Source organism: Juglans regia, chromosome 16 (assembly GCF_001411555.2).
Source record: "Juglans regia cultivar Chandler chromosome 16, Walnut 2.0, whole genome shotgun sequence".
In the NCBI taxonomy this organism is placed as follows: domain Eukaryota; kingdom Viridiplantae; phylum Streptophyta; class Magnoliopsida; order Fagales; family Juglandaceae; genus Juglans; species Juglans regia.
Genome location: NC_049916.1, coordinates 19,436,177 through 19,457,206, shown reverse-complemented (window position 1 = coordinate 19,457,206; position 21,030 = coordinate 19,436,177). Strand labels below are relative to the sequence as shown.

The 21,030-nt window shown below is 41.7% G+C and overlaps 1 protein-coding gene across 2 annotated transcripts; it reads left to right on the top strand.

The window, feature by feature from the left end:
• Positions 1 to 10,050: 10,050 nt before the first annotated feature.
• LOC108989776 (pentatricopeptide repeat-containing protein At2g02750) lies at positions 10,051 to 12,920 on the top strand. Of its 2 annotated transcripts, none has more exons than XM_018963512.2 (2): positions 10,051 to 12,324; positions 12,416 to 12,920. In XM_018963512.2, exon 1 carries the CDS (start codon positions 10,073 to 10,075, stop codon positions 11,924 to 11,926), a length of 1,854 nt encoding a protein of 617 aa, XP_018819057.1. In that variant the 5' UTR covers positions 10,051 to 10,072; the 3' UTR covers positions 11,927 to 12,324; positions 12,416 to 12,920. The 2 variants fall into 2 exon arrangements, with proteins under 2 accessions (XP_018819057.1, XP_035542531.1); XM_035686638.1 differs by having other exon boundaries at positions 12,411 to 12,920.
• Positions 12,921 to 21,030: the final 8,110 nt, after the last annotated feature.

Here is a 21,030-nt window from a genome sequence, read left to right as displayed (position 1 = left end):
GGAAAGGGTGGTCTTGAGGTCGAGGTGTTTCCGATACCAAAGTCAGTAAAATCTCTTAGAAATTTATAAATAAGTAAGAGAGTTTAGGGATTAGAGAGAGTTTCTCGTACCTAAGACTTGCTATTTATACCAAGAGTCTAGGGAGACAAATCGTGCCTACCCATGGAGTTCGTGTCCTTCGCACTGTTCCTTTTGTCAGAATCATTTAATGCGGCATGGCTTTGTGACGACGTCATTAATGTGGCGTATAGTTCGGGTAGTGGTGCCATTAATATGGCGTGGTTTCCCAATTTATCTCAGCTCGCATGTGTCCTTGGTGGTCTGTCGATATCTTCTATGTCAGAGGATCGAAGGTCCCCTTACTTTCTGCTCATTACGTGGACAGACACTCAAGGGCTAGACATTGTTCAAGAGGTTTCCAGGTCGGCGAGTCAAATCCCCTGTAGTACACTCCCTTATGGAGCTTGCGTCCAAGGGAGTCTACCCGCGGGCTGAGCTGAAGAATCTACTTGTTCTAGGTTGAGTCCTCACTTCTTGTTCCCTTAATTGCCCTTCTCAGGCCCGCTAAGATAGAAAGGGGGGAAAAACTCCTTACAGTTAACCCGTTAATTCTCATCGGACTCGTACTGTGGGAATTATTATTAATCTTATACCCGTCTTGTCATTGAGGTCGGGGGTCCCTCTGTTGACGTGTACACGACTCCAAAGTTTGTGGTGGTTCCTCGTCCCTTGGCTACCCTGGCGTCATTTCCCTTCCATTGTCATTGGCATGTTTCCCAATAAATTTGATGGTGTCTTTTCAGTTTTATCATTATCAAGGGCGTCAAGCGACTCTTTGCCTTCACGTGGTGCTTATTTTTCAGGATTCAAAGCGTCTCATACCTCTCCCTTCTGCCACGGGACGTGGGAGATTAATCATTGCCTTCCTCCTATATAAACACGATTTGGATTAGGGTGTTCTTTCCTTTCACTGCATTGTAATCTTCCTGTCATCCTAGTTCTCCCATCTCCTCTTCCTTCTCGTTTTTCTGCTACATCCTACATTTTCGTAAATGGCCTCTGAGAAGTCCACACAACCTATGGCTTCCAGTGGGGGAGATGCTCTAGAGCTTAGCAATGTTGGGCCATCTTTCTGGAGTAGTAGTTGGTGTTCCAACGTTCAAGCGACGACACTAGCATCTCTGGCCCTTACTTACCAAGTGTCGGAATCGGTGCTCTTTGTGGTCTCTGGCCAACACGAGGGTGTCGTTGACGCTGATGGCCACTCTTCTCGAGTTGCCCTCTTTCCTTTCATGTTTTTGTATGGCCTGAGGCTTCCTTTCCATCGCCCCGTTCGCAATTTGCTAGACCGTCTTGGTCTAGCCCCGTCTCAACTTCACTCGAAATCATAGAGGCTCTTGATTTGCTGCAGCATCATCTGGCGGCGTGCCTTGCTAGAGTCAGACCTAGAGCAAGCCGACCTCATCAGCCGTGAGTTCCTCCTTACTCACAAGGTGCAGTAGCAGAAGGGGAATGTCTGCAATTTCAAGGCGATGCTCGCCCTAGTCAACCTGAAGTCGCGGTATCGTAAGGTGAAGGACTGGTCTACAAAGTTCTTTTTCGTGTCCGGCCACAGACGAGAGTTTTCAATGGGTCAGGTGAATTGTCGCGAGTTCTCAATTCGAGCTAACTGGGGAAAGGTTCCGGAAGATAAGGTGGTGCGTCCAACAGCTACCTCTTCCTAGTCGTGACGTACTGCCATTGTTCAGGAATGGGTGAAGAAGAATTCTAGCAGCGCCTTCTCGGAAGCCCTCCTTTTCGAGGAGAGCCTAAGGGTTTCTTTACCTCCCCTTAGCCATGTTCCTTTTGACAATAGGGTGACTATTGCTCGGCCTCAGGTCACTGCTGCTCGAAGCGCCCCTTGGACCTTTTTCCATTGAGCAAAAGGAAGAAACCTTGCTTATAGGGGATAGGAGTTGTTAGTGGGCCTTCTTCTGGAGCCCTGATTCTTGAAGGGAGGGCGTCGGCTACGCCTAAGGTCCATCATCCTACTGTCCTGGTGACGCCGGTGGAGGCGTCCCGCTGTCTTACTAGAGTGGAGGTGCAGGTAGGGCCTTTTTCCTTGGAGATTTTGAACTTACCGACGAGGGGCCCTTTGGCTGAAGTTCCTGTAGTGTTGCCCCCACCGACTGATCCTTGTGATGGGCTCCCGAAAATAGGTGAAATTAATGCCCTACTCTAGGGAGTTTTTACGGTCGAGATTCTTGGGTGGGCTGTCGTGGGGCAATGCTCTTCTGGGGTCTCCTCCCCTTCTTCAACTCGTTCTGCTGCCAGTAGTCACTCTTTTGAAGGCGATGTTGAGATTTGTTCCGGGGTCCTGACTCCACTACAGGTGGGGAGGACCTTGAGTCGCTTGGAGGCTTTGACACCATCATTGAGAGGGTGGCTGTCACTACTTCCAGTAACCGTGTCATGAAGGCGAAGCACCGAGCGGAAGGTGATCTCCTTCTGGATATTGTAGTCAGTGCGAATTCGAGGGGTCCGTATGAAGATCCACCTACCCAAATAGAGCCCCAAGCGAAAGGTAGTCCCCTTCTGGATGTTGTAGTTGGTTAATGTCTAAGAAGTCCATACGGAGTTCAACCTGCCCAGGCTGGAATGCGTGCCGAAGAGGTTATCAACAGCGCTCACCAGGCTGGGGTGGCTGCACAAGCATCTGATGCTAAGAGCTTAGTAGAAGTTATCCCCCATTTGGCCTAGCTGGAAACGGGGGGTGCTGTGCGGAAGCTATCAGCCAGGTCACCTAGTGTTTGTTTAACATTTTCCACGAGGTTCGACGACTTCCTTCTCTGTCTGTTTTCTTTCTTTTGCTATTTTCTAGATTCCCGTTATTGACTGTTGCATGTCGGCCACTCTTGTTGTTAGGGTTCCTTTCAACTAGTGGCCTTTATTGTGGACGGCCAGGAGGCCGTTGAGTAGGAAAACCAAGACTTTCATGTGATGACCCAGATCGCCCTTCAATGTGCTTGCTACAAGAGGGAAGAGAGGGAGCAGCTGGAGCAAGAGCTAAGGAGGGAGGGTACGGCTTGCCTTGAAGAGGAGCGTAGGAAAAACGAAAAATGGAAAAGGCTTAAGAGGAAAGTAAGAGAAGACAGCCAATAGACGGAGCGACTTGTTACAGATCTTCAGGGAAACCTGTATCGGGTACAAAAGGTCGCCTCCTGCCTGGACAAACAGCTGAAGTTGGTCTCAGGTGTTCGCGATCTTGCGTGGGGGCACGGGTGTGCTGAGGCTCTTAGGTCAATGAGGGACCACATCATAGGGAGTTCATGAACATCGGACTCTCGAGAAATATTTGCGGGGCCTCGACCTTACCCAGATCGCTGTTAACGAAGCGGCTTTCACGTTCAACAGCAAGTTGGGAAGGAAAGAGATCCCTGATGTTTTCAAGAGTCCTATCTTCCTGGCCATGCCCGAGCCTGCTACTTCTGAGCCTGATGATCCTGATCCCGACGTTCCTAAGGTAGGCACTCCCAGTGCTGAGGTCTGACGTCACCACGCCCTAGCTTCTTGGTGCCACTGTTGCTCTTTTATTTTGCTCTTATCTCCATTTCTTTTCTTTTTAGTAAATGTATATACTTGTGCATCGTCGCGCTGTGGCTTGTATGTAAATTTTGATTCATGAAATTGTTTCACATTTTTGTTGTGCCGAGCTACTTTTCTTTACAATGTTTCCCTTTCGTCATTTTACTATTCTCCTATGTTTCCTTCTATACTTTTCTTTCTCTTTTCTTTTCTTTTTCATGGCCGGCCTAGGGAGTTTTACAGTAGGAAATTGGATTCCTGACTACCTTGTTGGAAAACTGCTTATCTGTTTGCGTTGCCTTCATTCTCCCATGTTAGGTAGTCGTCCTCTTGGTGCCTTTAGCAACTTTATTTGACGTCTCCCCGCTTTTTCCTTATGCCGATTTTCTCCTTTTTGTCGTATGTCTCTTGTATGCGCTTTACCCCGCCTAGTCCCTCTGTTTTTCCTTTTTTTTTTTTTTTTGTGCTTTATTTTGGCATATAACTGAAAGAGAAGAAGATAAGTATTGTTAGTGTTCATTGGCCTTCGTGTCGCTGTTGTAGGCTTAGGGGGATGGAAATCCCCCCTTCCAAGTTAAGCCACGCAAGGGGAGTTCCGGCCGCTTCCTCTAGGGAGAGGCTGGGAAGCTTTGTGCTAAACCGTCTCTATGCCCCTCCAAGTAGCACCACGGTCGTGGAGTTAAATTCGAATAGATTGGGCTACTTTTTAACGAGATAAGTTCTTTAGGTAGCCGTGGGGTTAATTCCGCTCTTCCACTGCAGGGAGACAATGCGGCCTCTGGCTTGACCCATCCTCTTGGTCCGCGGGGAGGTAAGTTGTCTGGGCAGTTAGGAACTAGACTTGCTCTAGCCCGTCGATGTTGTGTTTTTATTTCCTAATTTGAAGATAAGAATGACATCATCACGTTATCTTTTAGCTTTGTAGGAGTTAAACTTCACAAACCTGGGCCCTCTGGCCTGTGATGCGATTTGCATGTCGCTTTTGCCAGGTTATTGACGTTCGCATTCCTTGGTTCAATATTCAGGCGACCGAAGGACCAAACCCGCTCTTCATCAGGAAGAGGTCAGGACACCTTAGGCCGACCTACCCCTTTAACCCCCGAGGAGGTAACTTATTTGGGCGGCCATGGCCAGCTTGCTCTTTATTATGATGGGAGTCATGGTAAGTGTTCGAGCAGCCGAAAGGCTGGAACCTCTCTCGTCTACGGGAGGGTCCGAGCAGCCTTTGGCTCAACTTACCCCTATTACCTCGCTAGGAGGTAGTTTGTTCGGGCAGTTTAAGACTGAATCCGCTCCTGCTCGTTGACATCGTGTAGTCCATTATTCGGCCTTCGAGGTGGTTCATTTGTTGCTTCGATGTTTCATCTTTAGAGACTTTGTTCACATCGAGTAGTCGAAAGACTAGGCCTGCACTCCATTAGAGAAAGGTCGGGATGCCTCAAGTCAAACCCACCCCTTTGATTCCCTAAGAATGTAACTTCTTTGGAAGGCCATAGAGTCGGTCAGCTCTTTCGCTATGATAAGAGTTGGGTAAGTATTCGAGTAGCCGAGAGGCTGGACCCGCTCTTCTCTGCATGAGGGTCCGAGCAGCCTCTGGCTCAACTCGTCCCTGTTATCCTGCAGGGAGGTAATTTTTTCAGGCAGTTTGATACTGAACCCACTTACACTCGTTGACATTGCAGGAAAATGTAAGATTTAGGTCAAGCTGGCACTGAACCCACTCTTCATTCGCAGTAGAGGTAGGGGTAAGTATTCAGACCGCCATGGGGCTAGATCTGCACTTCTCTGCAAGAGGGGTAGAGCAGCCTTTGGCGTGGCTCATCCCTTTAGATCCCGCAGGGAGGTAAGTTTTCTGGCAGTTTGCAATTGGACTCGCTTTGCAACTGGACCCGCCCTCGCCTGTTGACACTTACGAGGAAGATAAGTCTTTTGTCTTCGAGCAACTGAAGAGTGACCCGCACTCCGCCGTAGGAGGGATAAGTCAACCTTTTAGCCTACATTTCCCTTTGGTATCCCATTAGGGAGGTAAGTTAGGATAACAATATAGCTGGTCCGCTCTTCGCCGCAATAGGAATCAGGATAAGTTGTTCGGGCCACATGGGGCATGACCTGCTCTCTATCGCTAGAAGGGTAGAACGATCATCGGCCTAGTTCTCCCATTTTTTTTCACGCAGGAGGTACGTTGTTCAGGCAATTTGAGACTGAACACACTCTTGCTCCTACTCACTGATATCGTAGGGAATGTAAGTGTTGGGTCAGGATGGCGCTGATCCCACTCTTCGTTACGGCAAAGGTCGAGGTAAGTTGTTCGGGCCACCGGGGGGGCATGACCCGCTCTCCATCACTGGACGGGTAAAGCAACCTTCGGGCAGTTTGAGATTGGACCCGCTCCCACATATTGACGCTCGCAAGAAAGGTAAGTCTTTATCTTCGAGCTGCCATGGGCTGACCCACACTCCGCCGCAAGAGGAATAAGGTAACCTTTTAGCCTACATTTCCCTTTGGTATCCCGCAAGGGAGGTAACTTATTTAGACATCGATGTGGCTGGTCTGCTCTTCGCTATGAAGGGGGTCGAGGTAAGTTATTCGAGCCACCGAGGGGCAGGATCTGCTCTCCTTTGCGGGAGGGATAGAGCGGCCTTCCGTCTAACTTTCCTCTTGATCTCGCGGGAGGTACGCTGTTCGAGCAGTTTAGGACTGGACCCACTCCCTCCAGCTGACATCGCAGGGAAGGTAAGCATTGATTCGGTGATAATCTTGTCATTGCAGATTTCATTAATTGTAGATCGTCTTGTCGGTGTTTTGTTGATAACATGAAAGTTCGAAGTAGATGTGTTGCATTGTCCTGGAAAATCACGCCTTTCATTAAATAGCAAGAATTTACAGTATTTAAATGACACATTATAAAAGAAAGGGAAATGGAGCCTTCAGCCGGGGATCTTTCGTTCGTTCAGCCTCTGCCTCTAGGGCCATGCACCTTCCTATTCCCTCTCGAGCTCGGTAGGGCAAGTCGCAGACTAAGGCCTACCAGGGTTCTCTAAGCGATGCATGGCCCACTCTCTCCTGGAGGTGTCATCCAAGGTAACCTTACTATCCTTCTGCTTCAGCTCTTAGACGTAACATTCTATTGCCAGCACCTGTTATCCTCATATTTCTCCCACTCTATGAGGAGTCGAGAATTTCATCTTGAGGTGGTAGGTCGACATGACGGCCCGCAAGCTGTTAAGGGTGGTCCTTCCGATGATAGTGTTGCATGACGACATGGTTCTCATCACCAGGAAGTCAACCATAATTTAGGCCGTGCAGGGGGCGCTACCAGCAAGGACCGATAGCGTGATGGTTCCCACAGGATGAACCATATTTCCAGAGAAGCCCTTCAACGACATGGGGCTAGGTGCTACCGGGCCGCATCTATTCTCGTCCTCGTGAAAGCCTCCCAGAACAAGATGTCCGCAGAACTCCCATTGTCAATGAGGATTCTCCAGGTGGTGAAGTTGGCGACCAAAATAATCACCACCAGTGCATCGTCGTGAGGTTACAAGCCCCCTCCTCGTTAGCCTCCGCAAAGGAGATGATCGGGGAAAACTCACCCATTTGGTGCTTGGCGGGATGGTACTCCGCCGAGTACAACTCATGGTATCGGGCCTGCCAGGCGTGTGCTTTTCTACTTGCGGAGGAAGTGCCCCCACCCACAAATCCTCCCGCTATGGTTCAGATTTCCCCAACTGGAGGTCCCCTCGAGGTGGCGAATGGGGGCAATCTTGTTGTGGCCCCCGTGCTGGTGGTCTTCGGCTGGGTCTTTCTTCCCTTATATGCTAGTCGACTCGGACCGCGCTCATTTCCCTCAACCTTCGCCTTCTTTCCTGCTCCAGTCTCCAAGCGGAGGGCTAACATTGCCTCGTCTGCTCCGCATGCTCCATTCTCCCTTGTTGGGAGAAGCGATCATCTGTGTTATGCAAGGTGGACATGTGGTATGTGCAGTAACAGCGTGCAATACCTTGGTCATCATCTTCACAGGCAACGAAGGTGTCGGCCTCGTGGATGGTGAATGTAGACCGGTCGAATCGAGGTCCCAGTCCCCTCGTCGGAGCTTCCTCCCTCCTTTTTTTCTGGGGAACTCTTCTCCGGCTTCTAGTGAGCTAAGGCCCTCGTCTTTCTCTCAGCTCGCCCCAACTCCTTCTTTCTTGGCTCCGTTAGGACCTGAAGAGTGTCATCAGCGTTGATGAAGTTATTGGCCTGATCCATGAAGTTAGAAGGGTTATTCTCTCGTTTTGGTTGTTAGTGGTCATGCGCTCCTTGTTGAACTGTGTCAGGTAGGACTTAAAGTTCTCCTCATCTTCCTGTTTAATGGTGAGGAGGTATGCTACTAGGTGCCACCTTCTCCAACTCGACATGAACTAGGTCAAAAAAAGTTTGGTTAGCTCACCAAAATTGTCTACGAATCCGGGCGCTAGAGATCCAAACCATACTGGTGCTGGACCCTTCAACGGGAATGCTCTGCATGCCACCTCGCCCAGGAAGCCATGTAATTTCATGTGAGTCTTGAAGGTTTCCAGGTGCTCAAGGGGGTCTTAACCCTCCATTGTCCATCTCCATGGCTGGGACCCTGAACTTTGGTGGTAAGGGCACGACATTAGGGTAGATCAGTGCTCGTGAGCAGTTGGTCCACGACGACGACGTACTCACCTTCCTTGCAATCTTCTGGTACTTTCCTTTTAGATTGCGAAGCTCGTCCTGCATGCTCTTCCTCTCCTCTTCCCTATTTGCTCTAGCCCCCCATGTTTCGGGACCCATGTGCTCACTGTTGCTAGGCTTGCCTCCTCATCATGGCCCTCGTTGAATCTTTCTGAACTCCTCATTCTCTTTGCGAAGCATTTGCACCTCGTCGATTAGCTTCGTCACCTGTTCCTCCATAGTTTTCAACCTTGCCTCCATGGCTTCCTTTGTGTCTCTTCTGAGCTGTCCGAAACGAGTTGTCACAGGTATACGAAGTACACATAAGATCTATAACGATCCCATAGACGGCACAACTGTTAACGTCGTGTTTCATACGTCTTTAGGCCAGGTTCTAGCAACTCAGGTCTTCAAAACTGGCCCTGCGAAAATAGAGGAAAAGGCAGCTGGGAGAGGGTGGCATTAGCGCCAATGAGTCTTTGATGCCAAAGTCAGTAAAGTCTATTGGAAATTTATAAATAAATAAGAGAGTCTAGGGATCAGAGAAAGTTTCTCATACCTGAGACTTGCTATTTATACCAAGAGTATGGGGAGACTAATTGTGTCTGCCCCCATGGAGTCCGTGTCCTTCGTACTGTTCCTTTTGTTAGAGTCTTTTAATGCGGTGTGGCTCTGCGACAGCGTCATTGATGTGGCGTGTAGCTCAGGTAATGATGTGGTGTGGTTCCTCGATTTACATCACCCATCTGGCGTCTTTGGTGGTCTGTCGATATCTTCCTTGTCAAAGGATCGAGGTTTCCCTTTACTTTCCACTCATTATGAGGACAAGCACTCAAAGGCTGGACACTGTTCATATGGTCTCCAGGTCGGCAAGTCTCATCTCTCTACAGTACACTCCCTCATGGAGGTTGCATCCAGGGGAGTCTACCCATGGGTCGGGCCTAAGAATCTACTTATTTTGGACTGGAGCTTCGCTTCTTGTTCTCTTAATTACCATTTTCAAGCCCGTTAAGACAAAAGAGGGGAAAACTCCTTACAGTAACCTAATCATTATCAAATACAAAAGTCAATAAAACTTTTACAAACTTAAAAATAAAATACAAAAATCAATACAACTTTGACAAATATCAAAACAAAAATAATATTCAAACAATTTTTTAACTTAATAATTTTTTTATTCAACATTTTTCTCTCATTTTCCAAAACCCAATAAAACATTTTCACTCAAAACATTTTACTACTATTTATAAAATTTTGAGATACTCTAAGTGTCTAAACATGCCCTAAGGTCCCCTAAAGTTCTTACCTAAACTTGAAAATTTCAAGTGAGAAAGAGATAGACAAATTAAGTAGATCATATAATATTTATTGCTCATTTAATATTGTATTCAACAAATATTACCTACATATTTCATATATCTATCTCTCTTACTTAACTGCCTTGAAGTTTGAACAAAAATTTAAATTTAAAAATAGCTTTCGGAATTACAATGAAGTTGAATTTCTTAAGGTTATACTTGGATGTTGAATCAAATTCAACTCATTTCAATTCATCTCGAACTAATCATTGATGTGACTTATTATTTTTTCAACTTTCAATAAAAAAATTAAATTCATCTTAACTTACTTAATATAATTTAACCTAAAAAATTAAATTCATCTCAAAAGATCTATAAAATACTAATATATACAACTCAACTTAACATCCAAATATTCCCTAAATATGATCGGTTTGAGTTTCGAAACAGCTTAACCGGACTTAAGCCCAACCCAACCTCCGGAGGACTGGTAAATTGATGCTTCCCTGGCCATTTTAGATTTTAGAACCTGTCCCATGAAGCGCGAAGTAGCCAACCTTGTCACGGATGGCTTCTACAGAGCAGCACTTTCCTTGTATTCCCATTGCCACTCAGCCTCGCTCCCTCCTAACAAATTCACCTTTCCCCCTCTCCTCAAAGCCTGTGCCAAACTCGGGTCAGCTCTACAAGGGCAGATGATCCATACCCATCTCATCAAAATTGGCTTTCTTTCTGACGTTTACGCAGCCACTTCTCTCACCGACATGTACATGAAACTGTATCTATTACATGATGCACTCCAGGTTTTCGGTGAAATGCCTGAAAGAAACTTGGTTTCATTGAATTCCTTAATTTCGGGGTTTTCACAAAATGGGTATCGTAGAGAAGCATTATCGGTGTTTAAACAGGTGGGGTTTGGAACGTGCAGGCCTAATTCTGGGACAATAGCTAGTTTGATGTCGGCGTGTGAAAGCGTTGGACGTGGCATGGAAATACATTGCTGGGCGATAAAATTGGGAGTCGAGGCGGATGTTTTTGTTGCAACCTCGATTGTGACAATGTATTCAAATTATGAAGATTTGGTTTCAGCTTCAAAGGTGTTTGAGGGGTTACCTAATAAGAGTGTAGTTAGCTATAATGCTTTCATTTCGGGACTTTTGCAGAATGGGGTTCTACATACGGCTTTGGACATGTTTAAGGACATGAGGGAATGTTCAGTCGAAGAGCCAAACTCGGTTACTTTTATTTCGGTTCTTTCTGCATGTGCTAGTCTTCTGTATCTTCGATTCGGTAGGCAAGTGCATGGACTCATAATGAAAACCGAAATAGAATTTGATGCTATGCTAGCAACGGCGCTGGTGGACTTTTACTCCAAATGTGGATGTTGGCAAATGGCATTTGATGCTTTCAAAGAGTTTGATGGAAGCAGAAACTTAATAACATGGAATTCCATGATTGCCGGCATGATGTTGAATGCTCAGACTGAGAACGCCGTTGAGTTATTTGAACAGTTAGAATCTGAAGGGCTGGTACCTGATTCAGCAACTTGGAATTCAATGATAAGCGGGTTTTCACAACTGGGGAAGGGGATTGAAGCCATTAAGTACTTCAAGAGAATGATATCTGCTGGCGTAGTCCCAAGTTTAAAATCTATCACAAGTCTTTTACCGTCTTGTTCAGATCTGTCTGCTCTGCAGTGTGGAAAAGAGATTCATGGGCACGCGATTAGAACCAATATCAGTACTGACGAGTTCATTGCCACTGCACTTATTGATATTTACATGAAATGTGGTCATTATTTGTTGGCACAAACGATTTTCGATCAGTTTGATAGAAAACCTGATGACCCTGCGTTTTGGAATGCTATGATATCTGGTTACGGAATAAATGGGCAGAATGAATCTGCGTTTAGGATATTTGACCAGATGGTAGAAGGAAAAGTACATCCAAGTACGGCAACTTTTACAAGTGTGTTATCTGTCTGTGGCCACACTGGCCAGGTTGAAAAGGCTTGGGAACTTTTAAGGAAGATGAAGATAGATTATGGCTTGGAACCAAAAGGAGAACACATTGGTTGCATAGTGGACCTTTTGGGTCGATCTGGTCGATTGGATGAAGCTCAAGAATTAATACAAGAACTACCACAGCCTTCTGCATCTGTTTTTGCTTCTTTACTTGGTGCTTGTAAATGTCATTTAGACTCAAAAGTGGGGGAAGTAATGGCAATAAAGCTGTCAGAATTGGAGCCAGCAAATCCGTCTCCTTTTGTGATCTTGTCTAATATATATGCCGCATGTGGAAGGTGGAAGGATGTGGAAAGGATTAGGGGGATAATCAGCGACAAAGGTTTGAGAAAGCACCCTGGCTTTAGCTTAATAGGAGAAACATGAAAAGTACATACACAGTATTGATTGAACGACTGAAGTAGTTCCCTGGTCCCAAACCAGATTTGTTTACATATCTCCACTTCCATACATTTTAAGGATTCTCACACCAGAAGCATTACTGTTTCAACATTTCATTCACTGCAAACCAAAATGGTTATCAAAATGGCTGAGGGGTTCATAACTGGAGCAAGAAATCACGTCTCTGAATATCATGATGACGCCAACCACTACATTATCCTCTCCTGCTTCCACATAAATCAGGTGAACTGATTTGGATGCAAGACTGGATCGCAATACCAAGCGTTGAATGAGTTTGCATGTAATTGTTGGGACGACTTCTCTGGTTTCTTGGGAGGCAATAATATGCATAGAATCCATCACAGTCAGCTTCGCAAATAGAAGTGAGTGCACAACAAATACTAACATGGAGTAACAGGTTAAGATAAACAGAAATTCATCTTTCAAATTTTTTTTTTTTCCTCCAAAGTGCAGAGGAGAGCTGGTGCACACGAAGATTTAAAGGCGCTGTCTTATAACTTTCCTAAAATATTGGAGAAAAGCTCAGATTTCAGCTGCAAGTATCGGATATACTCCATGCATATGCTCCGACTATCTTCTTCTTTGGTCCTTCAACTACTGGAAGACCCACCAATTTGGTTCTCATTCATTCTCTTGGATTTGGGCTAGAAGAATACTCAAGTAACAGCAAAAACCATATCTCAGCAGAAGACATGTAAGGAAGCCAAAATCAGAAATAGGCTGCGCAGCATTTCTGCCAAACCAGTCCCTTCCTTTATAATCCTCGAGACCTTGAAGGACTGCAGATTGAGTAATGAAGTTCTTGATGTCCGTCTTGCCTGGTTGAATTAGTGCTTGTTTGAATGTTGAGAAGAGGAAAAAAGTTAGAGAATTTTTAGAAAAAGTTTGAAGTTTTATGAGTTTTTTTTTGGGGAAGTTGTGGATACCACTGAAGATATGTTTGGATAGCAAAACTTTGTGAGAAATATAATGGAAAAAATCTTATTATTTAATTTAACTTATTTTTAAGAGGGAAAATTTGTTGATAGAAAGAGAGCCGGATCGACACATGCATCATGGTCGAGAGAAAATCTGTCGATCCCTTGTTCCCATTCGTATTCATCTCGAGGACTGGAGACGCCAAATGGCAACTGGCCTCCATGGGATTAGAATTATCCACGAATCTATCTGTTTTTTTTTTTTTTTTTGCATGAGATGATATTTTGAACGATTGTCAGGCAAAAATGGATTCCAAAGCAAACAAGCAATAATCGACACTTATGCATCATGGTCGAGACTGGCCATCACTAAGCCACTATGGTTGGAATCAGTAATTTGCATACCTTTTTTTCTATATATCACTGACCATCGACTTCAAATCACAATCAATGACATAAATGAAAAATATCCGAAGGTATATATTTGAATAACATTTTTCTTTCCAGAGTAAATTGGCCAAGAATTATTTGAATCCTTGACAAAAAGGCAGGAAAGGAAATTTTTACTGGTGGGTTTTGAGAATTTTGAACTCGCAAGTGTTAAGGAAAAGAATGGACCACATGAGTCAGCAGCTACACAAGCAAAGAGAAGGCATGACAGCTTGCAAAGAAGAGGCAGCAGCACACACGACCGATGCAAGGACAACACAGCAGAAGAACGAAGAATCTTCTAGAAACAGAAATTCCTTTCTAGTAGGACAGGTGTCAATTGATCCTACAATCATCCACATTCAGTGAACTCTGCTCTGGTAATAAGAATATAAATGCTCTCATCCATATTTAAAATCTTGTTCTGAACACCTTAAAAAAAATGGCATAATAAAATAAGAAATGGAGCAAGTTACACACATTAAATACTTTGTTCAAAATTTTAAGGAAAATTCTATACATCCTACTATCATATCATTTTCATTCAATTAAATAAGATATATTCTTCCTTTGGGAGGAGACGGAGTGATAGTACTCCTCCTCCTCCTAGGGAGGATGGAGGTGATAGTGCTTCTCTTTTTTAGAGAGGAGTCGGTTAGTTCTGTTTTTTACAGAGCACCATTCTCTCAGATAAACTGGTAGGTTTGTCCGGAGAGAGTTTATAGAAGTTTAGACAATATCCGTCACAAAAGTTTGTGTTCGGGGGTGCTCCAGAGCAGTTGCGTAGGTTGGCTTGTAGTCTGGATTTTTCCTGTATTGATAAGTCACAATTGTAACTTCGGTTTCATTGAATGTAATGAAGTCTATTTCAAAAAAAAAAAAAATTAAATAAGATATAACATATTTATTATCATTAAATGATCATTTATTGTATGCTTCTTTATCATCTAATGATAATAAATGTATCACATACTATTTAATATAATCAAAATATGATGAGAATGTGATGTATAGCATTACTCAAATCTTAATGGGTAAAAAATGATACACTTGAACTTAGTTTGTTATCTAAGTAAAATACCACTAACCAACACTTTCTGGCTCTAATCAGGAGTAGATATGGATGCATAAAGGGAGCGTTGATAAGGATCAATTATTAAAATCTCATACAGATTTGTTATCGAATATTCAACGAGATTTTAATAATTTTTTTTTCACTTATAAAAAATATATATTAAAATCTCATACAGATTTGTTAGCGAATATCCGATAACAAACTAACTTCCTATAAATTATTGAACCCCCGATTTCTATTAATATATCACAGCCTCTATCTGCAGTACGCTATTGGAATTTAGAATAAACCACTCCACAACTTAAAAAAAAAAAATTTGACAACTAATGCATCACATTTAATTATAACATTATAAAGCAAACAATATCCAAATGCTCACTGCCAATACTTGATGAAAAAGAGATTTACTAAAGTTAAAGAAATGGCCAGAGTCGGGAAAAGGCTCCACTTTCAACACCTTCCTGACCTTTCCCTCATCACTGCAAAACAGAACAACTTTCTATACATAAAACACAACAGCAAAAGCTTATGCAAACTAACTCTTTGTAATTTCATCAACAAGAGCAATGCAACATTTATCAATGATAACTTGGGCAAGTCGTCGCGTGTCTCTATGCGCATGGATACAACACTTGTATTGTTACAAGAATACCAAGCTTCACCCATGCATTTGTATCATTATAGAAATTGAAAGGCATAGAGTAAGCAGTACCTTTTTCCCTTAAAAAGGATCATGAAAAAATTCACACGAATCCCTAGTGCCAAGGCTAACAAGAGTTCCAATTTCCATCACTGATAGCGAGAATACATGCATTCAAACAAATCAAAGCATCATGTAAATTTGTAGATTAACCCTCCAAGAAGACAATGCTTGAAAATGAATTGACACATACCCACAGGAGCCAAACACTTGGAGAACTAAGAAAGAAATAACATAATAGGCTGAATAATTTGACCATGTAGGCTTGTAGCCCCATAAGCTTTACATGAACACGCACACAAGCACATGCACATTGCGTACGTATATGCAAAGTATTTAATAAATAATATTCATATATTGGCCCAAGCCCCCGCATGGGTGGCGCGATCAACCCCGTCCACCCCATGCAGGGGCGGGGGGGCGGACTGGGCCCAAGCTCGCAAGCATTTACCCTGCCCTGCTCTGGCCTAGCCCAGTTTCATATATATAAATATATTTTTTTTATAAGTAAAAATATTATATATATCAAAATGAGTAACCAAGTATACTGAATGTATACAAGAAAACACCTTACCCATATTAGAAACTCCTAAAGACCCATAAAGCCCGTGAAAAAAAATCAAAAATACACCAAGCCCCCACCCCTTGTTTCCCATAGAAATATATAAATATATGTATTAACAAAGTTCTAAGTATAAAAATGCGTCATTTTATACTTAGATCCTTAAGAATAAAAGCTAAAAACCCTAACCCTAAATCATTTATCTCTCTCTCTTTCTCTCTTCTTTATCAATTTCTCTCCCTCCCCCCCTCCCCGCGAGTTCTTCTTTCTCTCTTCCTCCTCCTTTTCCAATTTTCAGTTTTTGATTTTTCATTTGATGTCCCACTAGATTTGTTCTTGTTTAACTTGTTTGTTTATTTTTTTTGAATTTTTTTGTTTTGTTTTTCCGGTTGTGACAGCCTTGGTGGGCAGTGGCAGATTCCGTGGGGGCAAAAACCCCACCCCCACCAATGTAGGGGCAGGATGTGGGATGGGGGCAACCTCGCCCCGTTGGGTGCAGTTAGCACTCCTATATAAATGTAATTGGCAACACATTGTTGCTACAAATAGCGATCTAAAAGAATCTCAAAGGAAGCCCATGTAAAGGTTCCCATGTTTTAAAAAGCCATGCAGTTTGGAGGGTAAGTTTAAGACCTCAAATTAAGTACATTAAGGTGGTAAATGAGATTTCACATTTCTTAAGAAAAAGAAATTGTTGTCTTTCTTTTCTATTGGCACCGGGTGTCTGAGAACAAAATCCCAACTAATCTTGGAGGTACATAGACCTCTTGGTAAGGAGTTTCCTGCAAATGCACCTCAAGTAATTCAAGGGAAAATTCCTCCAATCCAATCGCCCATAGAAATTGTTTGACCTAAAAGGATTCGAACCTTAGACCTAGAGAGATCATACTACCCAGACCAAGGCCTTTAACACTTGAGTGAACCCCTAGGGGTTAAGAAATTGTTGCCCTTTATAATGATTCCAAGGAGCTTTAATTATAACCTCAACAAGTACAAGTTCTTTTTGAAGCATGGATTCAAATGTTATTTGGGCATTCCTTGAGTCGTAACAAATAGTATTATAGAAAATTCTAATCAACAGGGTAGGACTTTAGTTGTGCCGCATATGATGAAATGACTAGACAAGAACGTTGAGAATCTAAGCAGGAAAAATTGTAATACATTGCTTGAGAAATAGGGAAGGAGAAGTTGCCTTTTATAATGATTTCCAAGGGGCTCTAATTTTTTTTTATTGGTATTCAAGGGGCTCTAATTGTAATCTTGACTAGTAATTTTGGAGTATGAACCCAGATAATTCTTGAACTTTCCTTGAGTTGTTAAAATAAGCATTTGGAAGATTAAAACATTGATACTTGATATACAAAAAAGTTCTAAATCATTAAGAAAAGAAGTTCTAAAACATTGCTGCACAATTACATAGTCAATCTTTGAATCAATCCTTCAAAAGGCAAGAATTGAGTTACAACAAAATATCATCAGTGACCCAGGGACGTACTCAAAGGTTACCACACCATTTGCAAAATCCTTTGAAATTTAGATTGCGCAAAATTTCACAACACTACCTAACATCTCCCATAAGTTCAACATTTTTTATCGTAGTAACAAAAAAATGAAGATCACCTGCTTTTTGTTCTAATCATATTGTCGAACAGCCGTTGCAAGAGCAAACTGAAGCAACACAAAACCTTCCTTGGAGAGTTTGAGTGACCCTGATTGCATACAATACAAATCATCACAAGACGCATCCCTCTTCCGCAATCATTAATAACTTAGGTGCGGTTTGGATAGAGAGATGAAATGAGATAGTTTTAGATGAAAGTTGAATAAAATATTGTTAGAATATTATTTTTTAATATTATTATTGTTTTGAGATTTGAAAATTTTGAATTGTTTATTATATTTTATATGAAAATTTAAAAAAGTTATAATAATGTGAGATAAAATGAAACACTTTCATTATCCAAGCGGGACAATCATGTTTCTTATATGAAGAATAAAATAAAATAATCTAAGGAAGCTTCAATGAACATACATCCAAAGGCGTGAACTCGAGAGCTCTGGGCTCTACCGAAAGGACTGTCTTCCCTTTGTATATTGATTGACCCACAAAATACCTAGGCGGGAATGGTCTAGCTATACACACAAAGCGAACCAAATCATTATTCCATTATTAACGCTTTAAACCTACAAATGTTAACTTAACCCCCTCTTCGGTCTGTCTTATTCTATTTATTGCAAATGGTAATTGAAATCAAACAAATTTAGAGAAACAATCAAACTAGGCTCAGCTAGGCTGAGAAATTCAATAAACCCTCCATTTAGTCGCCCAGAATATCGAGGAATGTAACACACCTGATAGTAGGAGTTTGGCTAACTAGAAAATATACGAGAAAATTACTAGAGAGCACCTGCATTGAAGAAAATAGAAGATGATAAGAGAAGAAGAAATAAAATTTGCATTAACTTTTATGAATATCCCACCCTAGAGCCTTTGGCTCTTACATAAAGAAGATGACCCTTTCATGAGCCCAAGTTAACACAACTAAAGGCATATAAGAAAATAAAACTAGGGCCCAAGGCTCAATAGCTAATTGTAGTCCAAATAATAGATAGCATCAAAGTAAATGAAGTTGTAAATGAATTTAGATTAGCCCAAGGCCCATGGACCATGTATTCGGTTCATGGGCTTATGACAAACCATCCCCCATAAAAGCAGCTTGTCCATAAGGTGTGTTATCCTTGCCCACAATTTTCGCACCACCAGGGTCAAAAATGAGAATTTTATTTTTTCTAGCTGCCACTCAAAGTTTCATACTAACAATACCATCAAGAAGTGTCGCTTCCTTGATATACTGTGGGCGGGGCGAGTGATAACAACCTTTGGACGCCAAATGAATGCGGAGATAAATCTAAAAGGCAGACAAGCAATACCAACTCCACCAAATATAGCAAAAAGTACAGATCCTACAATGGTAGCAAGAGCAACAACATATTCTAGAAATGTAGTGCGCATAGTCCATGTTTTGTGTGAAGAAGAGCACTGCTGTGTGACTCACTAAAAAATGAGCAACACAAAGGCTATCTCAAGTGCATAAGGATGTCGCGTAATAATTAGGAATAAATTCCTAGATCGTCTCTTCAGAGAAAGTTACTTAAAATCAAACTCGTTTAAAATGGTGAAAATATTCACAAAGAGAAAATAAAAATGATGGTATGTGCAATGAATGGAAGAGTGCAACAAGAATAAAAAGGGCACTAGTCATGGACTAGATTCATATTTTTGGATTTTTGAGTGTCGAAATGAAATGTAAAAAGAAATAACAAATTGAAATTAACAATAAAGAAAATCAACTAAACTAAACAATCTTAATTAATCTGAAAATTAAATAATAAAACAGAAATTATCTAAGTCCTAATTAAGCTTTAATCTATCTAATATGCAATGGAACTGAGAGATTAATAAAACTAATCTAAGAATTAAACTAGATTATAAAGTAATTGACAAAATACGAACTGAAAATTGAAGAGCCCCAAAATCAAGATTCTCGGGTTCATCCTTGTATTCAAATCACAAATTCTCAAAATTAATCCATAGCAATTGTAATCACTGTTAAATGAAAGTTTAAAGAAACGAGAAAAATAAATAACACGAAGTAAATAAACAGCAAATAAAATACCCAAAAATCTAAGCCAATGATTTCAAAAATATTCCATAAACTTTAAACTAAAATTAAATAAAAAGTAGAAAATAAAAAGAACAAACCAAATAAATGGAAATGAAGGTGGTAGGCAATGGAGGAGGCGGCCAGAGCGGCAATTGGACCCTAGAAGAGTTCTTCAAATGTGCGGTACTGCTCTGCCAAAAAGTCTCCAATTTCGTGCTAATGATATGCTTAAATAGGGTAGGAAAGAAATCCTAATGTCTTCATATTCCCGCACATAAAATCGCTTAAATTTTAAGACTCAACTTGGCAGTCACGTACGTGCTTCAGGAGTTCGAATTTGGAAATCATTATTAGAGACAACTTTGTAGCCCTTAAGATAGATTTCCAACGCATCAAGAATCGTATCAATCCAATATTTGAGCAAAAATTTATGATTAAAATACTAAAATGTGTCTATTCTGTCTCCTAACACATTTTGGACTCTGATCCGCATTACTCTCAAACTCCATCATTATCCTTATTTGAAGAGTCCTACACTCGTTGAAAGTTCTTAGATTGTTCCAACGTTTTGCCCACTTGAAAGTCATTTGAATTTGAAATTAGAAATAAAATAATAGAAATTAGAAATAAAATAAGAATAAGAATAATAGAATATAAAAAATACGTTGTGTATGTAAATGAACATTGTCCAATTAAATTACAAGTTATAAAATTAAGCATAAATCATGTTATTAACTAATTTAAATCACAACTCGGATTTATTCATCTTAACTATTTTTTCATCTAAAACTAATAATAATGTAATGAAATAAATAAAATATATTGGTTCTAAATGTATAAAATATGCAATAATTCAGCTCAATCAGTGTGTACCTCCAATACACTGTTGACTACTAAAAAAGTTCCACGTACTAGGGAAGGAAGTAGTGGTTGAATGAAGGTGCATAACAGTGAAGTCCATCTTTCCACTTAGTCCATATAAAATGCCAAGCACTAGACCGCAAATGATCGCCGTCATATGGCGAACAGTAGCTGAATGTCTCTGCATTTTTCCCTTGAACTCCACACCAGATTTTCCCATTATGTATTTTATCAACCTTAGAGCCTTCAATGCCCCATACAAGCCCGATCCTATGCCACTACCATTCATTCCCACATGAACTCATAGCACGAGAATATCCCTATCTATATTTCTAAATTTGTCCCATTCTCCAACATTAGTCAAGCAAAATGTTGACAATGGTACCTCCTCACAGGAAGTGAGGCCTTTTCCATTATACACAGGAAGTGATTCTCCTATAATCATGGATTCATCAACAACACTTCTACCTGAAAGAACTCTTCCATCTGTGTGCATCCCCACATGATTTCTTTCTCTTCCTCTATCAAATGGCCAATGAGGTGGTATTATACCAATAAGCAATTCAAGTATATATATTGTGCTCAAGGAGGGGCCGAATGTATTTATCAACGAAATTCTTTGCACAATAGTCTCAATAAATCCAGACCACTCAAAAAATAGCTTTATGTAACAATATATCGTACAACTGAGGAGTAAATTTCTTATCTACTAAAACTTGTGAAACCATGACCATGAGATTTTTCCAAAGCTTATTTCTCACCTGCCCTCTCACTTCCCATGCAACCCGTTTCTTTGCTCGCCTCTTTCTCAGGTTGTAGTCGATTGCAATATGCCGAACAAATTTAAGCTGATCACCAT